This window comes from Syngnathus scovelli, chromosome 4, assembly GCF_024217435.2.
Source record: "Syngnathus scovelli strain Florida chromosome 4, RoL_Ssco_1.2, whole genome shotgun sequence".
Lineage (NCBI taxonomy): Eukaryota > Metazoa > Chordata > Actinopteri > Syngnathiformes > Syngnathidae > Syngnathus > Syngnathus scovelli.
Window position 1 is genome coordinate 11,006,880 of NC_090850.1, and position 19,834 is coordinate 11,026,713.

Below are 19,834 nucleotides of genomic sequence, written 5' to 3' on the forward strand. Positions count from 1 at the left end.
CAAGTTTATGGTACCATTTGCTAGCTAATTGAAGAGTCTTTTAATGGTTCTGTTTGTCACTTTACATTGCTGGTATTGATAGCTTAACAATGTATTTGCACCTCATAAATAACATTCCCACCAATTACAGGTTTGTGAACACTCCTGATTTCTCACGCCTGACTGGAAATCACAGATTCACAATGTGGCTGTTCAGTGTATATTTAAGAAAGCTAGTCACTGCTTTGTAATTATGGTAAAATAATGACTTTTACATTGACAGTCTCAGACTTAGCATATGCATGTCCATGAAATAAAAGTGTCCTTTATACTGTATATTACTCGGCTCATTGGTATTGATTAACAGCCTTTCCACTCTAAGTAATTTTCTTCTCGGAGGCAGTAAAACCTTGAAACAGCTTATTTGATAAAGGCTATGCCACAAACCTGTCAATGCTGCAATGGCTCGGTCTCTAAATAAGGTCAGTAATCGAACAGACTCATGCAATGCCCCTGTATTTCATGATAGCAGTTTCTCCAAGGTTAACCATGTCTCAAATCACTTCTCTATTTTTTTCTTTTGACATTTGTCAAGTAAGTAGTTCAAACAAAATAAGACAGCCTAATGCGCATTGGTCTGTGTAACCTGCACTGACTACGGCACCATAGCTCAAAACAGGCACTTTGAGAGGTCAGGATAAATGTGATTTTGTTAGTTGGCCTTAGTGTCTTGAAATTTGTCTTTGATACAAACGAAGTGTTTGTGCTACTTTTTATTGATTTTATTTCATTTACTTTACTTTTTACTTAAAAATGGCAGACTTTGTCTAAAAACTATTTAAAATTGATGGGAGTAGAATGGATAGTCCGAGCTAATTAAGACAATTTACTCAACACATTTGCCTGTTAGGCTTGCTGTGTTTTTGATACAAAAACAATGACTATGAGTCATCTAACAGACTTGTGCATTTAAATGAGCATTGCCAAACACCTGCAGCTTTGTAAAACGGGAAGACAGTTTAATTCCTTTGCTCATTTGGTTTTGTAGATATGGAATAAAAAAAAAAGACAAAATTGAAAAATACATACTTAGGTCAGAATTTTTTTTTCTCCCCCTTTAAGTTGGTTTGTTTCCAAACAGGGATTTGTCTCAGCCTTGCCCAAATTAAGGTCGAAGTACAATTATTCATTTTTAGCCAAGTAGAGACCAGAGTTATTAAAGCAAAATGGCTTTGTAATTCATGGTTTTTTTTTGTAATTAACTCACTACTGCTGGGTTCTTTAACATTTGTGTTGATGTACTGTGCTTAACAAATATATTAAACCACCATCCCCTATTTATCTCAGAGATCATAAAATAGTGAAGCCACTTCATATTGTCTGAGTTTATCTTAATTAGGAAAAACACAAAATTCAATTTGTTTATACAGCTGTATAGGGACAGGGTTTAATAAAGCGAGATAATCTACAGCCTTTGTTTTCAAATAAATTGCAAATCACTTCTCATCGGTCGAAAGGATCTCAGCTTCAAATAAAGACATTTAATAATTTGCTTCAGAATTTTCATGTGTCTGTGTCAAGATGAAATTGGCACAATAATACCTTGTTGCTTTGATAATAGCCCCAAGCCTGTACAATCACATTATTTCCCCTCTTATTACAAAGGGGTATTGTTAAAAGACAGCGTCACGCATTTTTCTTACCTCACCAAACCATGGTTGCTTTTTTTAAGATACTGCAACATGCTGACCTAACCTATGGGAGTCACTCTGTTTTGCACAAAAAGAAGGATTTTGGCTTAGGAAAAATGTAGTACACCTGTCATATAGCATTTTTAAAAAGCCACATTCTAAGATCCTGTGGTCATACCAAATATCACACGGAGGGGTTGCTGGGGCTAAAAATAGACAGGGTTGAGCTGCCAGTTTAAAAAAAAGACAACCATCGTGTTTTCTCTGTCAAATGTGGGTTTGTCAGTAGATGATAGTAAATGACAGTGATATAAATGCCCCACAATACTTGGATGGTACGGTGACACTAAATAATGCTATAAGGATGCATATTATATCCATTTTCTTGACTGTTTGCCCTGTTCAGGTTCACACAAACGTGTCTTTTTACCCAATGGAAGTCTAAAAATTAAACTGACACAAGGTGCTGGGAAGATTTATAGTAGCTGTACATCAATAAGGAGACACGGCCTATAAATGTATATGTAAATGTATACAAAAACATGTGTATAGAAGTATGTTCATATTTTATGACATATTCATGATTACAATAATTTTATTTAGTTGTTTTCACAATAGAGATTTGATTTTGTGCTCTGTGCCATAAAAGTTGTCAAAATTACCTTACTACATCTTAGATTTAGTTTTTTAATCAGCTTTGCTACCAGACTAGAAAATACAGTTTGTTGCTGTTAATTCAAGAAAAAAACTTCGATTATGCAAAAAATTAGTTTGTGAAATTGTCCTATGTTTATAATAACCCTTTGCTTCAGGCCCCTGGGACTAACCAGCAGGGGTGAAAATGATCCACAAAATTAGAAAATGCCTCAAATGAAGTCCCTGATTTGCAAAACTGCCCTACAACGAATACAAATGTTCCCACCCTTAGAATTCTCCAGAGGGATTTACTGTAAATTCTTGATTTGTATGGTGGTATGTCTACACACCACCAGGAGCGTATCCAATGTATATAAAATACCATCAGCCGATCCTCCATTGCACACACAGATGCAAAGACCTCGCATTTCTGGCCCCTTTATCTGAAGATAGAAAAGCATAAAAGTGATTGATGACACTCCTATTGTTTCATTTAATTATTCAGGAAGGTTTTGACATCTTAAAATGTGAGGAGAATATTTATGACTAAGTACACATCATCCACTTAAATCAAAACCTGTAATGAAATGTTCAAAATTAATTCAACATTCGTAGAGTTTGGACATCGTGGAACCTTTTGTTGTGTTGAACACAAACATACTGGCTCATGTTTGTTTTCCCACAAAGATCAATTTATTCTTCACAAATGTCCTGAAAATTACAGTTCATTGAAAATACACATAAAGGTCAGAGAACACAGATACATGTAGCTTGGAATTACTACTCAGTGCATGGCACATTCTCAGGGAGACGACCCATTGTGAGTCTTTGGCTCGTTGCCTCTGGAGTGGTAAAGGCAGAAAGAGTGCAGAAAGATTAAATGTTGAACAGTTGGCCAGCCAACTTGAGCCTTAATAGTCCAAAATGTAGAGGAGTAAATTAACCTGCTACTATGCGTGACAAACAATAGTCTAAGTTTGGTAGTAGTTATAGAAGTATAGTTTTTTTTTTTTTTCTGTATAAAGCCCGGAATGCACTGTACAATTTTGACCACCTCTGAAGGAAAATGAAATAAGGCAACAAAAACTGGACTGCGACCAACATCAAGCAGTGTCCCAAATTGAGGGAAAATCATTTCACAGGTTTTCTGACGCCACGATCGCAGATAGAAAACCAAACAAAAGAAACACACCATGAAATGACATGAATATCATTGTCACAGCCATTATCATTAGCAGAAACTGCATATGAAAACTCGGATTAATAGTGTGACTCACTTTGAGCAACGTTTGTAAGATTGGCCACACTTTCCTATTTGTTCTTTTAGTCACAACAAAAACACCACTATGTGAGCGCAACATTTTGCATCAGTCACAACAACAACCTGTGGTGGACCCATACTAATGATGCAAAGACACTGCGTTAAGACCCTGAAAATTGTAGCCTAGATTCAAAGTATGTTCCATCACATAATGTGAATATTCTGAAAATGAGTGACTGATGACTGCAAAAAAGTGTTCAGTGTAGAACAGGCATCAGTAAATTCATATAATCATCACACTATACAGTGTCCAGACCTTACCAATGCAAAGGGATTTTTCTACAAAGATCACACATTAGTAAGCAGGTACCCTCACTAAGAATAAAAGTCTGATAAGTAAACATCATATGAACAATCATGAAACAAGTTGTCAGTGCCATTGCTACCTTCAAAATAAAACTGTATAATGCATGCCATGTTGTTGTGTTGACATTTCCAGTGTCTTAGCTTTTGCAAGCAATGCTGATATTGTGTGTGTGTGTGTGTGTCCATGTATGTGTGTGTTTCTGTAAAAGTACGTCAGATGTGTGTGCTCTTTGAAATATCATTGCAGGAATGCAAGAGTTTTGTATTTTTCATGATACGCTGTCCGCTCAGTTGTATTTTTGAGGCTTTATCTTTCTGCTGCTGCTTTGCTCTTCGTCCTCGCTGTCGTCCGGGCGCTTTCCAGTGCTTTCCGAGCTCCCGGGCTGCCCTTGGCTTCTTTGCTGTGAGGTTCAAAAGATAAACATGAATAATAAATGAGACAGCCACGGTCATATTTCATTGCAGCCATACAGTAGTCTACAATTTGACTGATATGTATGGGCAATGCTCATTAATACCACAGAATGTCAAGAAACGATGCACGAATAGACAACCAAGGCTCTATTATAAAGACTGATCAATTTTTAACATTTATCAGAGGCCTTACAGTGATTACTGTCCATTCATGCACCCTGTGCAGCTATTCGGAGGAACACCAATGTACCCTACATTACTCTCACACGTTCGCTTATATACTCAGTAGCGAACTAGGCTTATGAGCTTGAGAACGCCAAACGTGATGTTAGATGAGATGCATTTTCTTGTTTATGGCTGAGACCCATCAACATCACAATTCATCTGTGTTTTTGTCTTTTATTCCAGACAAAGGGTGAATGAGGAATGCATAATGCATACCATTAGCCACCATGTGGGATGAAAACTCCATTCTTTGAGGAACAGCTCTGACAGTCACAGCAGTTGAGCAGAGGGTAGTTTGCGCATTAAGAAGGATCATTGTAATGTATCGTATCAAATTGAGCTCTCATTGGTAGTTTGAATATTTTAGTTAATTTTTCGACATTTTGGCGGCATATCATTTGGCGTGACAGAGCATACGGAAACTGGGAAGCATTTCTTTCAGTAAAGCACCTGCTGTATGACGCTTTTGGGAATCCTTTATACTCGTGGCTGCAAATAATTTATTTACACACCACTCACCTTAGCAAAGTGTGACTTAAAGCAAAATACACAAGAAGAGCTCTGTCAAACACTATCACACAAGGGACCGAATTCAAAACACACTGTTGGGGGCTGAACATAAAACAAAACGTACTGAGTGCCAACTTCTTTCAAAATAAATCAACTTAACCATAAAATTACTTAAACCAAGTTGATCTGTCAATTTTAGACAAATCCTACACATTAACACGCTGCAAAATTACAAATAGACTTTGTTGTAATTTTGTCAGAACTGGATATTTGACATCTTTTCTTGGCAACAAGATTCTGTGTTATTGAGATTCTCAGGATGGATGGTAAGTGCAACATATGTCAGTGTGGCAAATTACATGTGATGCTGAGTGGCAGTCTTGAATCACACAGACCACAGTAATTGGCACTGTGTTAAGAACAGACAGGTTGTCATTAAACAGATCACTAATCATGATACAAACAAAATGACAGAGTAATAGGTAGGTAAAACATATTATTACCGTATTTTCCGCACTATAAGGCGCACCTAAAAACCTCAAATTTTCTCAAAAGTCGACAGTGCGCTTTATAACCCGGTGCACTTTATATATGGACCAATACTGAGCCACTACAGCAGACGTGTCCAAAGTCCGGCCCGCGGGCCAAATGGATATATCTTATATATGGACAAAGTTTTAAACTGCGCCTTATAGTGCGGAAAATACGGTACTATGGGGGAATAATAAACGACAACTGATTTCAATAAACATGTAATTCTCAACAACTATTCACAAAATGCCAGTAGGGACGCTGGAAAGTCCATTTAAATTTGTATAATTTAGCTGGCCACATATAGACAAGGAATCATTGATGCTCATATTCAATTAAGACAAAAAACATGTTTTTATTTTATATTATTCTTTTGTCATGGGGGAAGAAGCAGAAGTCCCTGGAGAAAAACCCCAAAAGCCCAAGGAGAAAATATAACCTCCACACACGGATGCCAGAGCTCAGAACCCGAATTCAAACAGCTAACATCAGAACTGTGAGGCCGATGTGCAAATGGCTCATGTACCCTGCTACCTCCACTAGTCTGTACAGCTATTTTCTGAACTATATTTTAAGCCTAAAAACCATCCAAGTCCATCTATACTGCGTTTTTTTGCACATGCTGACATTTCACGGAATCTTAGTGAACTCTGTCTGGTGAGTGACTTGAGCTGTCAAACTATTGATGTTAAAGCCACAATGTGTGAGAACTCCAGCTCTTGTGATCAGCCTGCTGGAAGGCATGCATGAATAGAAGAGGACATATTATATTGAACAGGCCAGCTGCTCTATTTTCGTGGCTTCCAGCATATTATTTTGTTTCGTAAAACATTTGCAGATCGGGGAAGGCAATACTGAAATTCTGACTGAACATGAGGACGCGTGATTGAAGTACCACTGTGGCAGGAATATTGAACAATGCAGACTCACCAAGAGATACCTGACTGCAAATCACTACTAATCAAACTGTTTACAACAAAATTGTTGCTGGTGTGAGTCAGCGCAGAATGAATCAAAGATTTACTGTGTCTAAAAGGCTACGCTTTACGAAAAAAGGTCAGATTTTTACAGATGTAGGACAAAATGGACCTTATGCTTATTTAAGGATTTATTGCGGAAAGGTCAGTTGGAATAACATTTTCTGCTGTTAATATATTACAAGCTATTGGGATGCTATCTATGTGAAAAATAACCTCTGCCGGTAAATGTGTGATAACCCGGGATTGTGTAACAGGTAAATTCAATGTTTGTGCTAGGACGTTTCAAGGTTGAAATGGCAGCAATAGGTTTTTACTGATCAAAGATGAAATCGGAAATAGCTCCTTCGGCCAACACTTTGGTATACGTCTTTATTGTCACGATGCCGCCTTATACTCAATGTGGAAGTGTTGTGTGTAAAGCAACAATGGAACTGACTATGAATCAATGATACAATCTAATGTATGGCAATGATAATCAATCTGAATAAGTCACAGAATATTTTCTGGTATGTTCCTCCTAAGATATTGGCGCATTTTTGTGAAAATGGAATGTGTCTAAAAGTGAAATGCATCCATTTGAAATGCATGACAAATTCTCAGTTTGACATGATTGTCCTGAATTCAAATGGGATGTGTTGTTATAGTGCACCATCTGTCAGCTCCAGGCAGGTGTGACTCAATTCAGTAATATGATGCTCCAGATTGTTATGCTTTAGCATAGAAGCCAGGATTAGATCTTGTACTTTATTTTTCTATACAGTATTTTGAACTTTCACCTTCTCTTTAGTGTTTTTTCCATTCAATCTCTCATACCCATTTCAGATGGAACACATATTTGATCGCATCAAAATAAATGCTTAGTTAAGACAATCAAAATGCCATTGTCTTAGTTTTTCTTTTTCTCATTAAGAACAATTCAGAATCTTTAGTTAAGAAGCGTGTCTTGAGAATGTGAGTACCTGGAGTAAACTACAAAAGCGGGGAGAACATGCAAATTAGACACAAAAAGATTTTTCCAGATCATCAAAGCAATTTCAATATCCAAAAAAGGTAGTTAATCCAATGTGATTCATAAAAGATTATTATTTGTTAAGGGAAGCCTTTCATTGTTTGCCAAGTGTGAAATTTGTGGAATTTTAAAAGTATCACAAGTGTCTCATTATAACAGGCTTCATTTTGAGTGTTTTGGCCTCAGTCTCACCTGATGTGGTTCTGGTTGTTGTTTTGCTTCTGGAGCTAATTCCGTTGTCTGATTCTGGGAGCAGTCACTCCCAATCTATTGGAGGAGAAAGGAAACATCTGAAAGTACATAATATGAACTTGGGTAACAAGCTTATTAAATATATTCCATGTTAATGGAAACTATCATGAACTTTTTGCTGAATGGTACATTTATTATTTTTATTTATTTATCTCTCATTAACTCATAATCATAATGTATTTAGGTAGCAGTCATACAAACTTGCCATTAAAATCAGAAGCACATCACTTTATCTGTAATTCAAATTTTTTTTTTTTTTTTTTTATTGCCAAAGCAAATCATGTGTATCATTGTTTCTTTTCTCCCCGGGTGAGCTATACCTATAAACGGTTGGGCTTGGCACCGGAACTGGCACTATAACCAACAACATCATTAAACTGTCTACTGACCAGCCACATTATGACCGCTTGCACAATATAATTGTAGCCAATAAAATAGCCTTATCAAATATTCTGTACACCACTGCAACCTACAACCACAACAATAAACACACGATTAAAAGCCTTACATATTGTTATCTGCCTTATCACTTTGCAAAATATCTCGCTGAGTGACCATCCATCCAAACGTGGTCTGTGTCTGAAAGCACATTTGGGCTGATTTAACAATATTAGTTCTAGAAATATCTACAAATCACAGTAGTCTAAAAAGAGCATCATATATTTAATGCTGAAAGTTGTCAATGTGAAGTCAGGTACTATAGTTTTGTTTTGTTTTTTTCTCCAAAGGGAAGCAGAAACGTAATGAAACTAAATCATTGATGAGCGGTCAGCCCTGGCAAACTTCTCTGCATGTCAAAACGCTTTTACAACAACTGACCAACATCAAAATTTCAACATTTGTTCGATGAAGTTGTATTTAGTTATTTCCAAAAGTATATTGTCTTGATTTTGAATCGTTTCTCTATTACATCCAGGTTGATGCGTGATTTATTTACTTTTTGTCCAATCAGATTTCAGTATTTCCACGTCAATCTAACCTGTCCAATGCCTGGCTGATCCAACTTAAACAACTTGTTTTTCTAACCCTAACCCTTGCCTTTGTCTTCTCTTATCTATGTCACAATTTTTCTCCCAAACTGCAGGAGTTTGACGCCCATGTCAGCATTACATAATGGTACACTGATGAAACTTAAAATTTGCACAATTTTACAAACAATCTCCTTGAGATACTTTTTACAATCGCTATTTTCCACTTTGACATTTTGCCATCGTCTCCTGGCATCAATGTCTTTCAATGTTTACCTGTGGTACTCCTTGCAAGAACCCTTTTGGTTTTCACAAATCATAAGAGGGCATAGGCTCCTTCAAAGCAATTGTCACAGTTGCCTGAATCTTAGAGATGTTTGCAAGTGGGAGTGTGAGGCAGCAAATCAAGCAAAATTTGAATAGAAAATATCAATTATTGAGTATATCTTCTCACTTGCAGTAACTGCTTACAAATTCATTTTCAATTTAGCACAGCACTCAGCTGCAAATTTTGTTCAAATGAAGCCTTCCAGCAGAACTATTTGAAAACCAGAACAGTGGAGCTGACAGTGACGAGCTTTTATGCTGTAAGTGTCAATTTTTAAATTATACCCTAATGGAATTATTCTTTCCATCCATTATCGCTAAAAGCTTATTCTGTGCAGGGTCATACGAAGCTAGAGCCAGCAGACGCTGGACCACAGGTTGAGTCACACGGGGTAGATTACCACTGACCTTGAATTACTTTGGCTAAATTGAACAGTCTTTGATTTTAAAACTATTTTTTTCTCCAAAAGAAACACAGTACAGTGTTTATATTTACACCACTAACTATCACTAATCACACAGGGTAGATTACCACTGACCTTGAATTACTTTGACTAAATTGATCAGTCTTTGGTGTTACAAATATTTTTTTTCTAAAAAGAAACGGTGTGTGTTTATTCACACCACTAACCATCGCACATTATTGATATTCACACATATAGGTACATATGTGACAATTATGTGAAGGAAAAAAATAATCTTTATTTCGTCATTCCACAAGCTTTTTGGATAATGACAGTAATAAAGACAAACTATGTTTTTAAATTCTGGTGAGGGATTTGAATGGATGCAAGTGGATTCAAGCCCTTGGGTTGCATTGTGGTTTAATTACTGTTAAGGCTCACCTCCTCCATCTGGCACTTTTTAACTCCACCAATTTCTCTCCTCATTACGCTGATGTTCATGGGTGTTTTGCTGGTTATGACGACTCTCTGAACTTTAGAGATATCCTATTAGGGAATAAAAAAAAAACAGTAAAAAAAAAACCAAACATTTTAGCCTGGGGTTAAAAATAACATGTAGAAATGGCTCGTTACTTGCAGAACGGGATCTGAGCAACCTGAAAAGTAAACACGTCTGACTCATAATGCATTCAATATTTGCTCTTTTAACAATTTCTGAAATTCGAATAATCAAATGCATTCCTAAAGCAGAACAGCAGTGATGAACAAGAAGAACAATATGGTGTATGCCAGGGTTGACCAGCTTGGATCCGTGAAGGTCACTGTTGTGTTGATTTCTGTTATTGTAACCCACAAGCATTGAATGCAAAAATAAGAACACTATTGCATATAAGTTGAAACAAAATTAATGCTGTTTTGTATTTTTATCCTAACTGTAATACGGAACCTAATCAGACGACATTAAATGTGTAATTCTTTTGAAACCAAATGTTAGGAGGAAGAGCTTTTAGAAAGAAAATCAATGTTGACACTTTTTTTTTTTTTTAAAGAGACTCTATGTCCATAATAAAAGTGAAAGAAGCTTCAGCATTAAGAAACCTATTGTAGCCTACTGCTCAGGGCTGTTATACAGCAGTTACCTTCACTGGACCTCAATGTCTCCTGAGTGTAGGAAGCAAAACATTTTTTAAGATAGATACAAACGATTTTAAAGTCACTGTAAAACTTTTCTTCTTACTTTTTTGGGGGGCTGCTGAGTCAAGAAGACTTTTAGGAGAGACAGGGAGTTGGGGGGGATAAGCATTTCATGCATTATTTCGTACATCTTGACAGCCGCCATCAGAATCAATTCATAGTAAAATAGCAATAGGGGAAGGAATAGATTTAAAATGCTGCTTTTACTCATGCGTTAGGATGATAAGGAATAATCCTTGTACATGATGAGAAAATACAGAGATTACTTCTGTACAGTGAATGTATGTTTGTATGTCTACTAACTTACAAAACAACGTATGTTGCACAATTAACAGTTTTGTACATATCTATACGAGCACACTTGCGTTACTTGGCCATGAAGCATGTTATTGAGCATCAAAAACGAAATCTGCTTTATTGACGTTAAATGATTTTTATCGGTACATTTGTTTTGAAACTCCCATATATAAGCGTAAATTTGATTTCTGGGCTGATGGTGGTAAAGAGTTGAGGTTTGTAGGGACTTGGAAAGGAGGGGCCAGAGAATGGGGAGCTGCAGCCAGACTATCTTGGAGAAAGAAGCAATCAAATGACTGATTTCTTCTCCTAACACAGTGTTCCAAATCCTAAGACATGATCTTCCATTATTTAAATGAAAATTGCATGGTATTGGACCACAAGCCGTGGCTCTTTCCCCAAGACCCTTAAATATGAAGCAACTTCCACTGCAATCTTGCTGATCTCCGCTTCCTCAAACTAATGAATCTTTCAGCAGTGAGTGGAGCTTTGTGAATGGAGGAGAGGCCAAGTCCACAGGAGCCCCTACTATGGCATCTATGAGAACTTAAGCCTCATTATATTAACTCAAATAATAACCCCAGATTGGTGTCACTGAGCATGAATAAACTACCCTGCACTTATCGTCCTTGGATGTCAAATGTTGAAGTGTGCTTATAAAACATAAAGATCATCTGGCGGAAAATTGGCTTTCTCTTCGCAAAGGAAGATTTGCTTTTCAAACAGATGATCAAAAACGGCAATTCGTACAGATTCTTCTGGTGTGCTTGAGATATGCCTCCTATTATTTTTAATATTTATAGAACAGCATTTCTGCCAAGTTTGATCAGTGTGTTCTATTGTTCCCAAACATAGTTATGGAGCATTGTTCCCCATGCGCAGTGAGTGCAATTGTGTGGCGTTCCGAACACATAATTTTAGAACAATTTGGCAGGGATTTCAACGAGATCTGGCACACCTCCATATAAGCAGACAGGGTGGACAGATGGAGCACCCCAGTAATCTTTACAGCAAGGGCTGAGTCAGATTTATCAGACAGCCAGTCAAAGAGTACAGCGCTTAAAGGAGATAATGGAGATAATAGAGCGAGAATCTTTACCTGCAAGTGGAGTGCAGCTATTTTTAACACAAACCAAGAAACCATAAAAGGTGGCCAAAAAATACACTTGTATGGTATCCTTCTGTTTTAATTGTTTGAATGTTATCGCAACAGCGTCCGTCTCAAACTGTTGTTTTTCACAATTTCACGGACACTGGAAGAGACGTTGAAACTAAGTCAAGATAAAAGACAGAAACGGAAAAAACACATATTTGTAGCATGTCAAATCTCCGAGGCACCCATTGAAGGGACGCCGAGCAAATTGTCACTGCTGTGATGGGAGAAAAGCCTCTTAAACACAGAATTGCTCACCAGAATCATGGAAGATAAAGAAAGCATAGCAGAGCTGTGTTCAACCAAATGATTTCAAAGTGCCTGCAGTGACTGCTTTTCAGAAATCACAAATTGCACAATCTCTGATTGGATTTGACTCAAGTGTTTGGTATTGTGAAAATACACGAAAAATGTGGTGTGATGTATGTGTTGTGGCACAATACAGATGCACAGTATGGATTTCTATATTTATGGAACTAACAGAATGTGGAATTTGAGAAATCATTATGGATGGTGACATTTAGACATCTAATCAGTTCAACCAAAAGGGTACAACTGTTTCATTTTTTTCAATCGTTTCGTTATTTGGCTGCATGTCAAGTGAGCAGCACCTGTCCATTCTTGACAGCGTTCAGCTGACTCAAATGGGACGAGAATGAAATATTGGTGGAAACTAAGAGATGGAACCTCGGGGGTAGAGGACAATGCCCGCCTCTGGTAATTTGTTCACTCGTATGAGTGGGCAATTATTAATCAAATTATAATTAAAGTACTCTGATGAGATAATGTGACATCATTGGAACTGTTTGTTTCCACGGTACCTGTTAGCGCGAATCCTCTTTGAAAGTTACAGACCGAATGGGGTGGGAAGATGCGAGTTGACGCATCTTAGTCCCCTTGTTAATTTCTTATTAGGAAGCGATGCAGTCGGTAGATTGACACTAAAAATGTCAAGCTTTTACAGTTGTTTAACTTTTTTCCTCAAAAAGTAGGACCACCAATTTCCAGGGCCAGCAATAAATTTTGGTCTTTGTTATATCTTTGCGCAACTTTGGCATTCTTCATGACACACACTGTTAGTTCAAGGTCGGCTGAGAATCACTCTTCAGTATCGCTGCAATAAAATATTGTTGGGCCAAATTTGATAACAAATGTGTTTTTTTTTTTAATAAGCATTAAATCAGATGGCACTGAGTGAAATACTGAATTACCTTGGCATGGGGTTGTTGAAAAGTGACTCTGGAGCTGTTTATGAGTGATGAGTATCTGTACAAATGGGAGGAGGAGGTGGGAAATCTGTGGCTGCTGCTGGGCTGGTTGTGCAGGACAGCTGAGAAGCAGATGTGAACAGTGTCCTTTAGCGCCTTCAGCTGAGACTCCTGTTCCCAAAAGAGATTACACACAGGATCATTTTTCAATTCCTCCATCTCTTTTGCCATGCGTACATTTAATTGATTTTATGAGAGGCAAGGTTCTAAACAAGTGGTGGCCACCCAAGATCTACTTTTTCAAGCAGCCAACCTCCTGACCAGTTCAGTTGCAAACTCACACACCTTTTCCAGCCTCCATTAACTAACCGAACAACACTTGCTGTCAATTACCAGACGTTATATTGCTCTCTCTGGTCCTTTCTCACACACGTGCACACACATGTGTACGCATACACACATGCTCATGTGCGCATAAGCACACATGCATGCCAAGGCAGTCTGCACGATGTGAGCAGTAACCATAACTGGCCATAACATAAACAAAATTGAAAAATAAACCAGATACAAGCTAGCTGCAAGCGACTGCTGACCCATAACAACGTCCAATGATGCAGTTTCATGAATGTTGGTCCGTGGTCTGCCAGTCGACCGTAATTGACTGGTTAGGCACTCCTTTCTAAAGTTCTTAATAAATAAAACAACAAATGTTTCAAGAGCTCCTATTATATTAACATTTAAAATATAGGAGTTGCAGACTTTTATTCCCTCCATGTTGCACACATGCTGTGTGATGCTTCTTGTAGGTCAAAGACAAAAGCAAGATTGAGGTCTCCAATGACCAGCACGAGGATGCCGGAATCAGAGATGTTGCAGACTGCGATGATGAAATTATAATCTTGTGATTACATCATGCATGACGTTATACTTGTGTTGGCTACAAACTGAGTTGGAATATATTTGTCCATTGGCGAATAAAGAAAATGCATAAAGAATGATTCAAATCTGTCCTATTTAATTCTATTTGTCGCCTCACTAAACTACTATATCGCTGGTTCTTCATATCTCCTCCAGATTGATTGCTGCATCTGTTTTTGTTGTCAAAATATTTGTTCTATCTGATTCTTTGTTGCAGGCCAGCCTGCACCTCAGACTAAACAATGTATCAAAACAGAGGGCAGGTACACAGACTGCCGTTGTATAATCTTGCAAGGCTTATGGTTTGTCTTAGACTGTTTTGGCCAGTTCTCCTTTAGTACAGTGGATCCCCGTAGAAAAATGGAATTTACAAAAAAAAAAAATAATAATAATAATAATATAAAATAAAATGGGAAGTCAGATAATAGATGAATCCACAGGTGCCGAAGCGTAGGCATGTGGGTGTCCACTGTATATTCCTTAGACTCCTTCCGGATTCCTTACCAAGGTTATTTGACCTGAAGTCAAATAGTGTAATTCTAGGTCACCTGATGACCTTTGTTTTTTTACTGATGTTTTTTCAGATATGGTCTTCAGGCTGTCCTAAAGTAACAACTGTAAAATCAAGGAGATATTTCAAGGAGCTTTAAAATAGAAAAGGCATACTAAAGAAGCCCTACTAAAGCGTGAAAATGACTCACCTTGTCAAGAGCAGTCTTCTCTAATTCTTCCTTGGCTATGGTTAACTTGTGTTCCAAATCCATTAACTGTTGCCCCTAGAAAAATACATACATTTTGAATCACAGCAACATTTCCAGCATCTTTTTCCCCATAGCCCTATCACATCCAAGTCCAATTCCTGAAAGTGTGGAAATGTAGTTGGCATTCATTGACCTTATAAATACACATGCATTCGCTCGCTCGCACGCACGCACACACAAAGATTCATCATCCATCAACAACACCTTTGGGTTTGTCTACATACACAAAAAGGCATTTTGTCTGTCCGAGAGTTACAATATTACATTCCACATTTTAGCGCTGTTTTATATATTGGTTTATATATTTCATGTTGTAACTAAAACACAAGACCCATAATTACTATCATTGTTCAAGTATAATCTCTGACCTGAATAACAAAGAAGAGTGCATTTATATCACATAAAAAGCCCATCAACAGAAGAACCAAATGAATCTCATTCTTAATAGCTTGACAATTGCGATGGAACAAATTGTGATAATTTGCATGCAGACTGTGTAAAACGAAAACTGACCTTGGTGGTCTGCTTTCAATCATTATCTTTTACTGTGAATCTTTTACTGGCCTTTTGAAATGAAACACTCTTTGCGCTTCAAAGGTCAGCTAAGCCATCAAATACGAGGCGCAATGTATCGGTATAATTTTGAATAGTATTATTGTACCTGCATTGATATTGAGTCGCACAGTGTTGAAACATCCAATAAAGTATTTGCAAAATTTACCTCATTACAATGCAGGCATCAGAGTACAAGTTTATAGTTTTAATGAGGTCAACTCTAATAAAATATTTGTTATTGAGTTCAAAGATGGCACCTTTGAGTTACTAGCCTGGAACAAAAGCTCCGCTATAATTTTTCACCATAGTTTAGCATTTTTGGCCATGACATTCATTTAAGGAGAATATTTCTGCTTGATTTTTGTGCCATTTTGGCAGCACATACTGCAATCTCAGTTTCTCTATTGAGAGAAAAGTTGCCACGATTCAACTGTTGCCAATTTATGGGCACAGGATTTTGCGCCTGAATGGGCTCCATTTTTTGCAACACTATGTTGTTTAGCGGCAATGTCGGTGCTGTTGGACTGTCTGCCATGGTACAGCTGGCTGGCTGGATGGATCGCTGGAGGAGCTGAATTTGAGGAGCGAGGCACCTCATCAACATGGGCCCGGAGGAGATGTGGAGGGGAGTCAGAGTTAAAGTAAAGTGAAGGCTGATGAGGATCTAATTAGAACTGGAGAAATGAACCGTTTCTGAATGTGTGTATTTTATACACCAACAAATGTTATAGTTGCTTGTTTACTTTCAAACTTAGCTTAAAGCAGACTTGAGAGATGCCATGGGTGCTGTGATCATGACCGAATGGTGAAAGGAGTCTTTGAATCGTTCTTCTTTCATCTATAACAACAAGGTGCATGTCGGAGTGGAGAAACAGATGTTGTTGGTTTGTTATGTTTGTATTATTGTTGATGTATTATTTTATGTCTTTTGTAAAGTGCTTTGTTTGAGCTACATTTGTTGTGAGTAGGCTTTATAAATAAAATTGATTTTAGTTTAAGTTTAGCCTGTTAGAGACAAGGGAAAAGCGCAGCTCTCAAAACCTATTTCATTTTTTTTTTTTTTTTGCTGTGGGTTTATAGTAGTACGGAACATTTGATAAAATATAGTCACGGCTGGGCGGCTCGGTGAGCACTGGTTAGCAAATCCGCCTCACAGTTAGGAGGGTGCGGGTTCGATTCCTCCTCCGGCCATCCCTGTGTGGACTTTGCATGTTCTCCCTGTGTCCATGTGGGATTTCTCCAGGCACTGTGGTTTCCTCCCACATCCCCAAAACACCCTAGGCCGATTGAGCACTCCAAATTGCCCATAGGTGTGAGTGCGAGTGCGAATGGTTGTCTGTCTCTGAGTGCCCTGCGATTGGTTGGCAACCGGTCCAGGGTGTCCCCCGCCTACTTGCCCGATGACTGCTGGGGTCGGCTCCAGCACGCCCGCGAATCCCGTGGGGACAAGCTGGATGGATAGCCACAGCCATTAAAAAGTCGGCCTATTGCCTGATACATTTGACTAATACAAATGACAACTCGTAAAAAAAAAAAAAAAACATTCCACCGCCATATTTCAAAGGAGCCTGTGATACTTTATACTTTTGCTGTCAGAACAATATCAGAGGAGATTTTCATACGATGCTACAGAAGAGAAAACACACATATTGTTTACATCTTATCACAGCAAATAATGCAGACACAAAGTAATGTCAGATGAAACAGCACAAATGCGATGAGCTAAATAACGAGTCCAGGTTGGATTGACTAACAAGCATAGGAATTTGCAGCCTGCTCTCAGGATTACTTTTAAAGGGCAACAGAAGAATAATGTGTGCACGTACGCATGCATGTGACTGTGTTGCATTATAGAGAGCCATTACATCCATTGCTTCGTGCATCATCAGCAGATAGTTCTCTGAGGAATGCAGGCACACAGTGACTGACCCAGAAATGCTGACTTTCAGGGCTACTGACTCAAAGCTCCATATTTATGTGTCAGTCCATTATAGAGGTGTGAGGTCGGCGAGGTACAAGCCATTTCGCTAGATGAGGCATGCGACTACATCAAGCCACCATTCTTCATTTACTTTTGAAAGCCGGTGGAGAAACAGCCCCGAGGTAAAGTTGAATGGGGACTTGCAGAGTGGAGGCTCTGCTGCCACGCAACACTGGGAAGGGCAGTTTCTCTTAGGGCTTTGAATAATAACAGAGAGAGCAAGTGGAGACCAACCTGCCGGGGTATTCTGTTTACACTTTAGCACTGACTGCGGTGACTGTTTTATAGATACTAGAGCAGGTCAACTAATCTGACAGCTTGTCGTTTTGGACATTTCAGTCAGTTTGAGACTCAGAGGCCATGTTTGGAGGCTAGCAGTGCAATGCTAGGATCACCCAAGTCTAAAACCAAAGCTAAAATGCAATTCTGCACTGTTGATTAGATGGAGGCCTTAGAAATAGGGTGAATTTTTTGGGCACAATGTTAGGTCTGAGCATGTCATGGCATGCCAGAATTTAATTCACACATGCCATCTCAAGTTGTCCTTGAAATAATTGTATTCAAAAAAGTGTTTAGAGGTGTTTTGTCTTCATCTGTCATTATACTTAATTTTGATATTGTCATTTTGTTTGACCCACAATAGTGTGTACCTTTATAAAATACAACCCTCCCATTGTGGTTCGTGTTGTTATTGTCTGTATTTTTATTGCAAATGTTGTGAAGTTTTTGAGCTGTCATGATACAAAATGCATTTGTTTTGGTACAACAGCAGTTATAGCCAATTCAATTTCCTTGAGGGCAAGGTGCTTTGACTGACATCCCACATTTGAGGCTGATGACATTTCCAATCTTGAGTGACTCTTCCCCGCATTCTCGTCACATCTGACCTGTCGTCCCCTGCTAGGCTTTCAATCATTGCATATGGGGAATAAAGATATAGACAGATGTAATCTTTAAAAGAAAGCTAGCAAAAAAAAAAGACCTTTTCCTCTAATAAAAGCATCAGTACCCATTTTTTATTTTATCCATCAAAGTTAGTCAGATTCCGTAAATGCCCAAAGAATAGTTTTTTAAGGCTTCTTGTACGTATGGGTGACATAGAGCAACAATTTTAAATCAACAATTTACAAATGTTCACACGACACGAAACGGTCAATTCATCATGAATGCTAACTAAAACAAAATTGAACTCAGATGCTTTCAGTGTGTCATAAATGCGCTGAAAACATACTGTATGCTGCTACACTCTTTTGTCAAATAAATTCAGACTTAATTTGTCTACTGGTCCCTATATATTTGAGCCGCAAAAATAATTCCCACCGTCTCCTCACAAGGTATGGATTTTTGCAGAAGATAAACAAGGGCTAAACAAGATGCAGATTGCGGGCCAGCCAGTTGACTGTACAATCCACTGCCTTGCTGGAAGGGATTTTGTCATTGGAGACCAAATTAATTGGGGTCTGTGATGGAGCCGTATTTCCAAGGTGGTCTCAAACAATGCCTATTAACTCTGGTGTGGAGCTTACCTTAAAAATTAAATCCTTTTTCCCATACCGAAGTTCTTTCAGTTGAGCCTGGATTTTTTTGGACTGCAAGAGAAAGATAAGAAAATAAGTGTTAGATTATTCAAATTGTGAAATTGGTTTTGGATCACGTAGCAGGATTCTGGCAGTGGCAGCAGAAGACCTCTTTGTGAGTGGTCTCAGGGCAAAAGCGCCAGCTAAAAAGAACAGCATTACTGTGGGAAGGAAAATATCAAATCTCCCCTTCACTGAACTGCAAAGACAAACCAAACAGTGATGCAGCCATGTGCTGGCTTTATGCCAACTGCAGAATTATCACCTGCACCACACACGATGATGCTACCCCTTCAGGTATGAAGGTACCTTTGTGACAATAGGCTGCAGGCAATGGCAACATTAGGCCTATTTTTGGGGTGCTGAAGATCCCCTAAAACTTGGTTAAGTCCTAGATTTGGTTGCATGTTTTAATAGATATTTTATTTTAACATGTATTTTTTTTCTACAAAAAAAGTACCAAAAATTTCAATATAAAGTGGCTAGAAAATCATTTAAATAAATCATCACATACGTATCTTATCATTACCGTATTTTCCGGACTATAAGCCGCTACATTTTGCACACGTTTTGAACCCTACGGCTTGTAGTCCAGTGTGGCGTAAAGGCAGTCAGTCGATTTGGCTCTTAACAAAGG

The 19,834-nt window shown here is 38.2% G+C and overlaps 1 protein-coding gene across 3 annotated transcripts in view; it reads right to left on the reverse strand.

Annotated features, from left to right (window-relative positions):
- Positions 1–2,976: 2,976 nt before the first annotated feature.
- Positions 2,977–19,834, reverse strand: part of luzp2 (leucine zipper protein 2) — a 99,412-nt gene continuing 82,554 nt past the window's right edge. The window contains exons 7-12 of one of the 3 annotated variants that reach the window (XM_049718845.2): positions 19,147–19,209; positions 15,025–15,099; positions 13,409–13,576; positions 9,995–10,099; positions 7,795–7,892; positions 2,977–4,334 (exon numbers count right to left, since the gene is read on the reverse strand). In XM_049718845.2, coding sequence (XP_049574802.1) covers positions 7,830–7,892; positions 9,995–10,099; positions 13,409–13,576; positions 15,025–15,099; positions 19,147–19,209 — 474 coding nt within the window. In that variant the 3' untranslated portion in view covers positions 2,977–4,334; positions 7,795–7,829. The remainder of the gene's footprint in view (positions 4,335–7,794; positions 7,893–9,994; positions 10,100–13,408; positions 13,577–15,024; positions 15,100–19,146; positions 19,210–19,834) is intronic. The other 2 variants (XM_049718843.2, XM_049718844.2) reach the window with 2 other exon arrangements.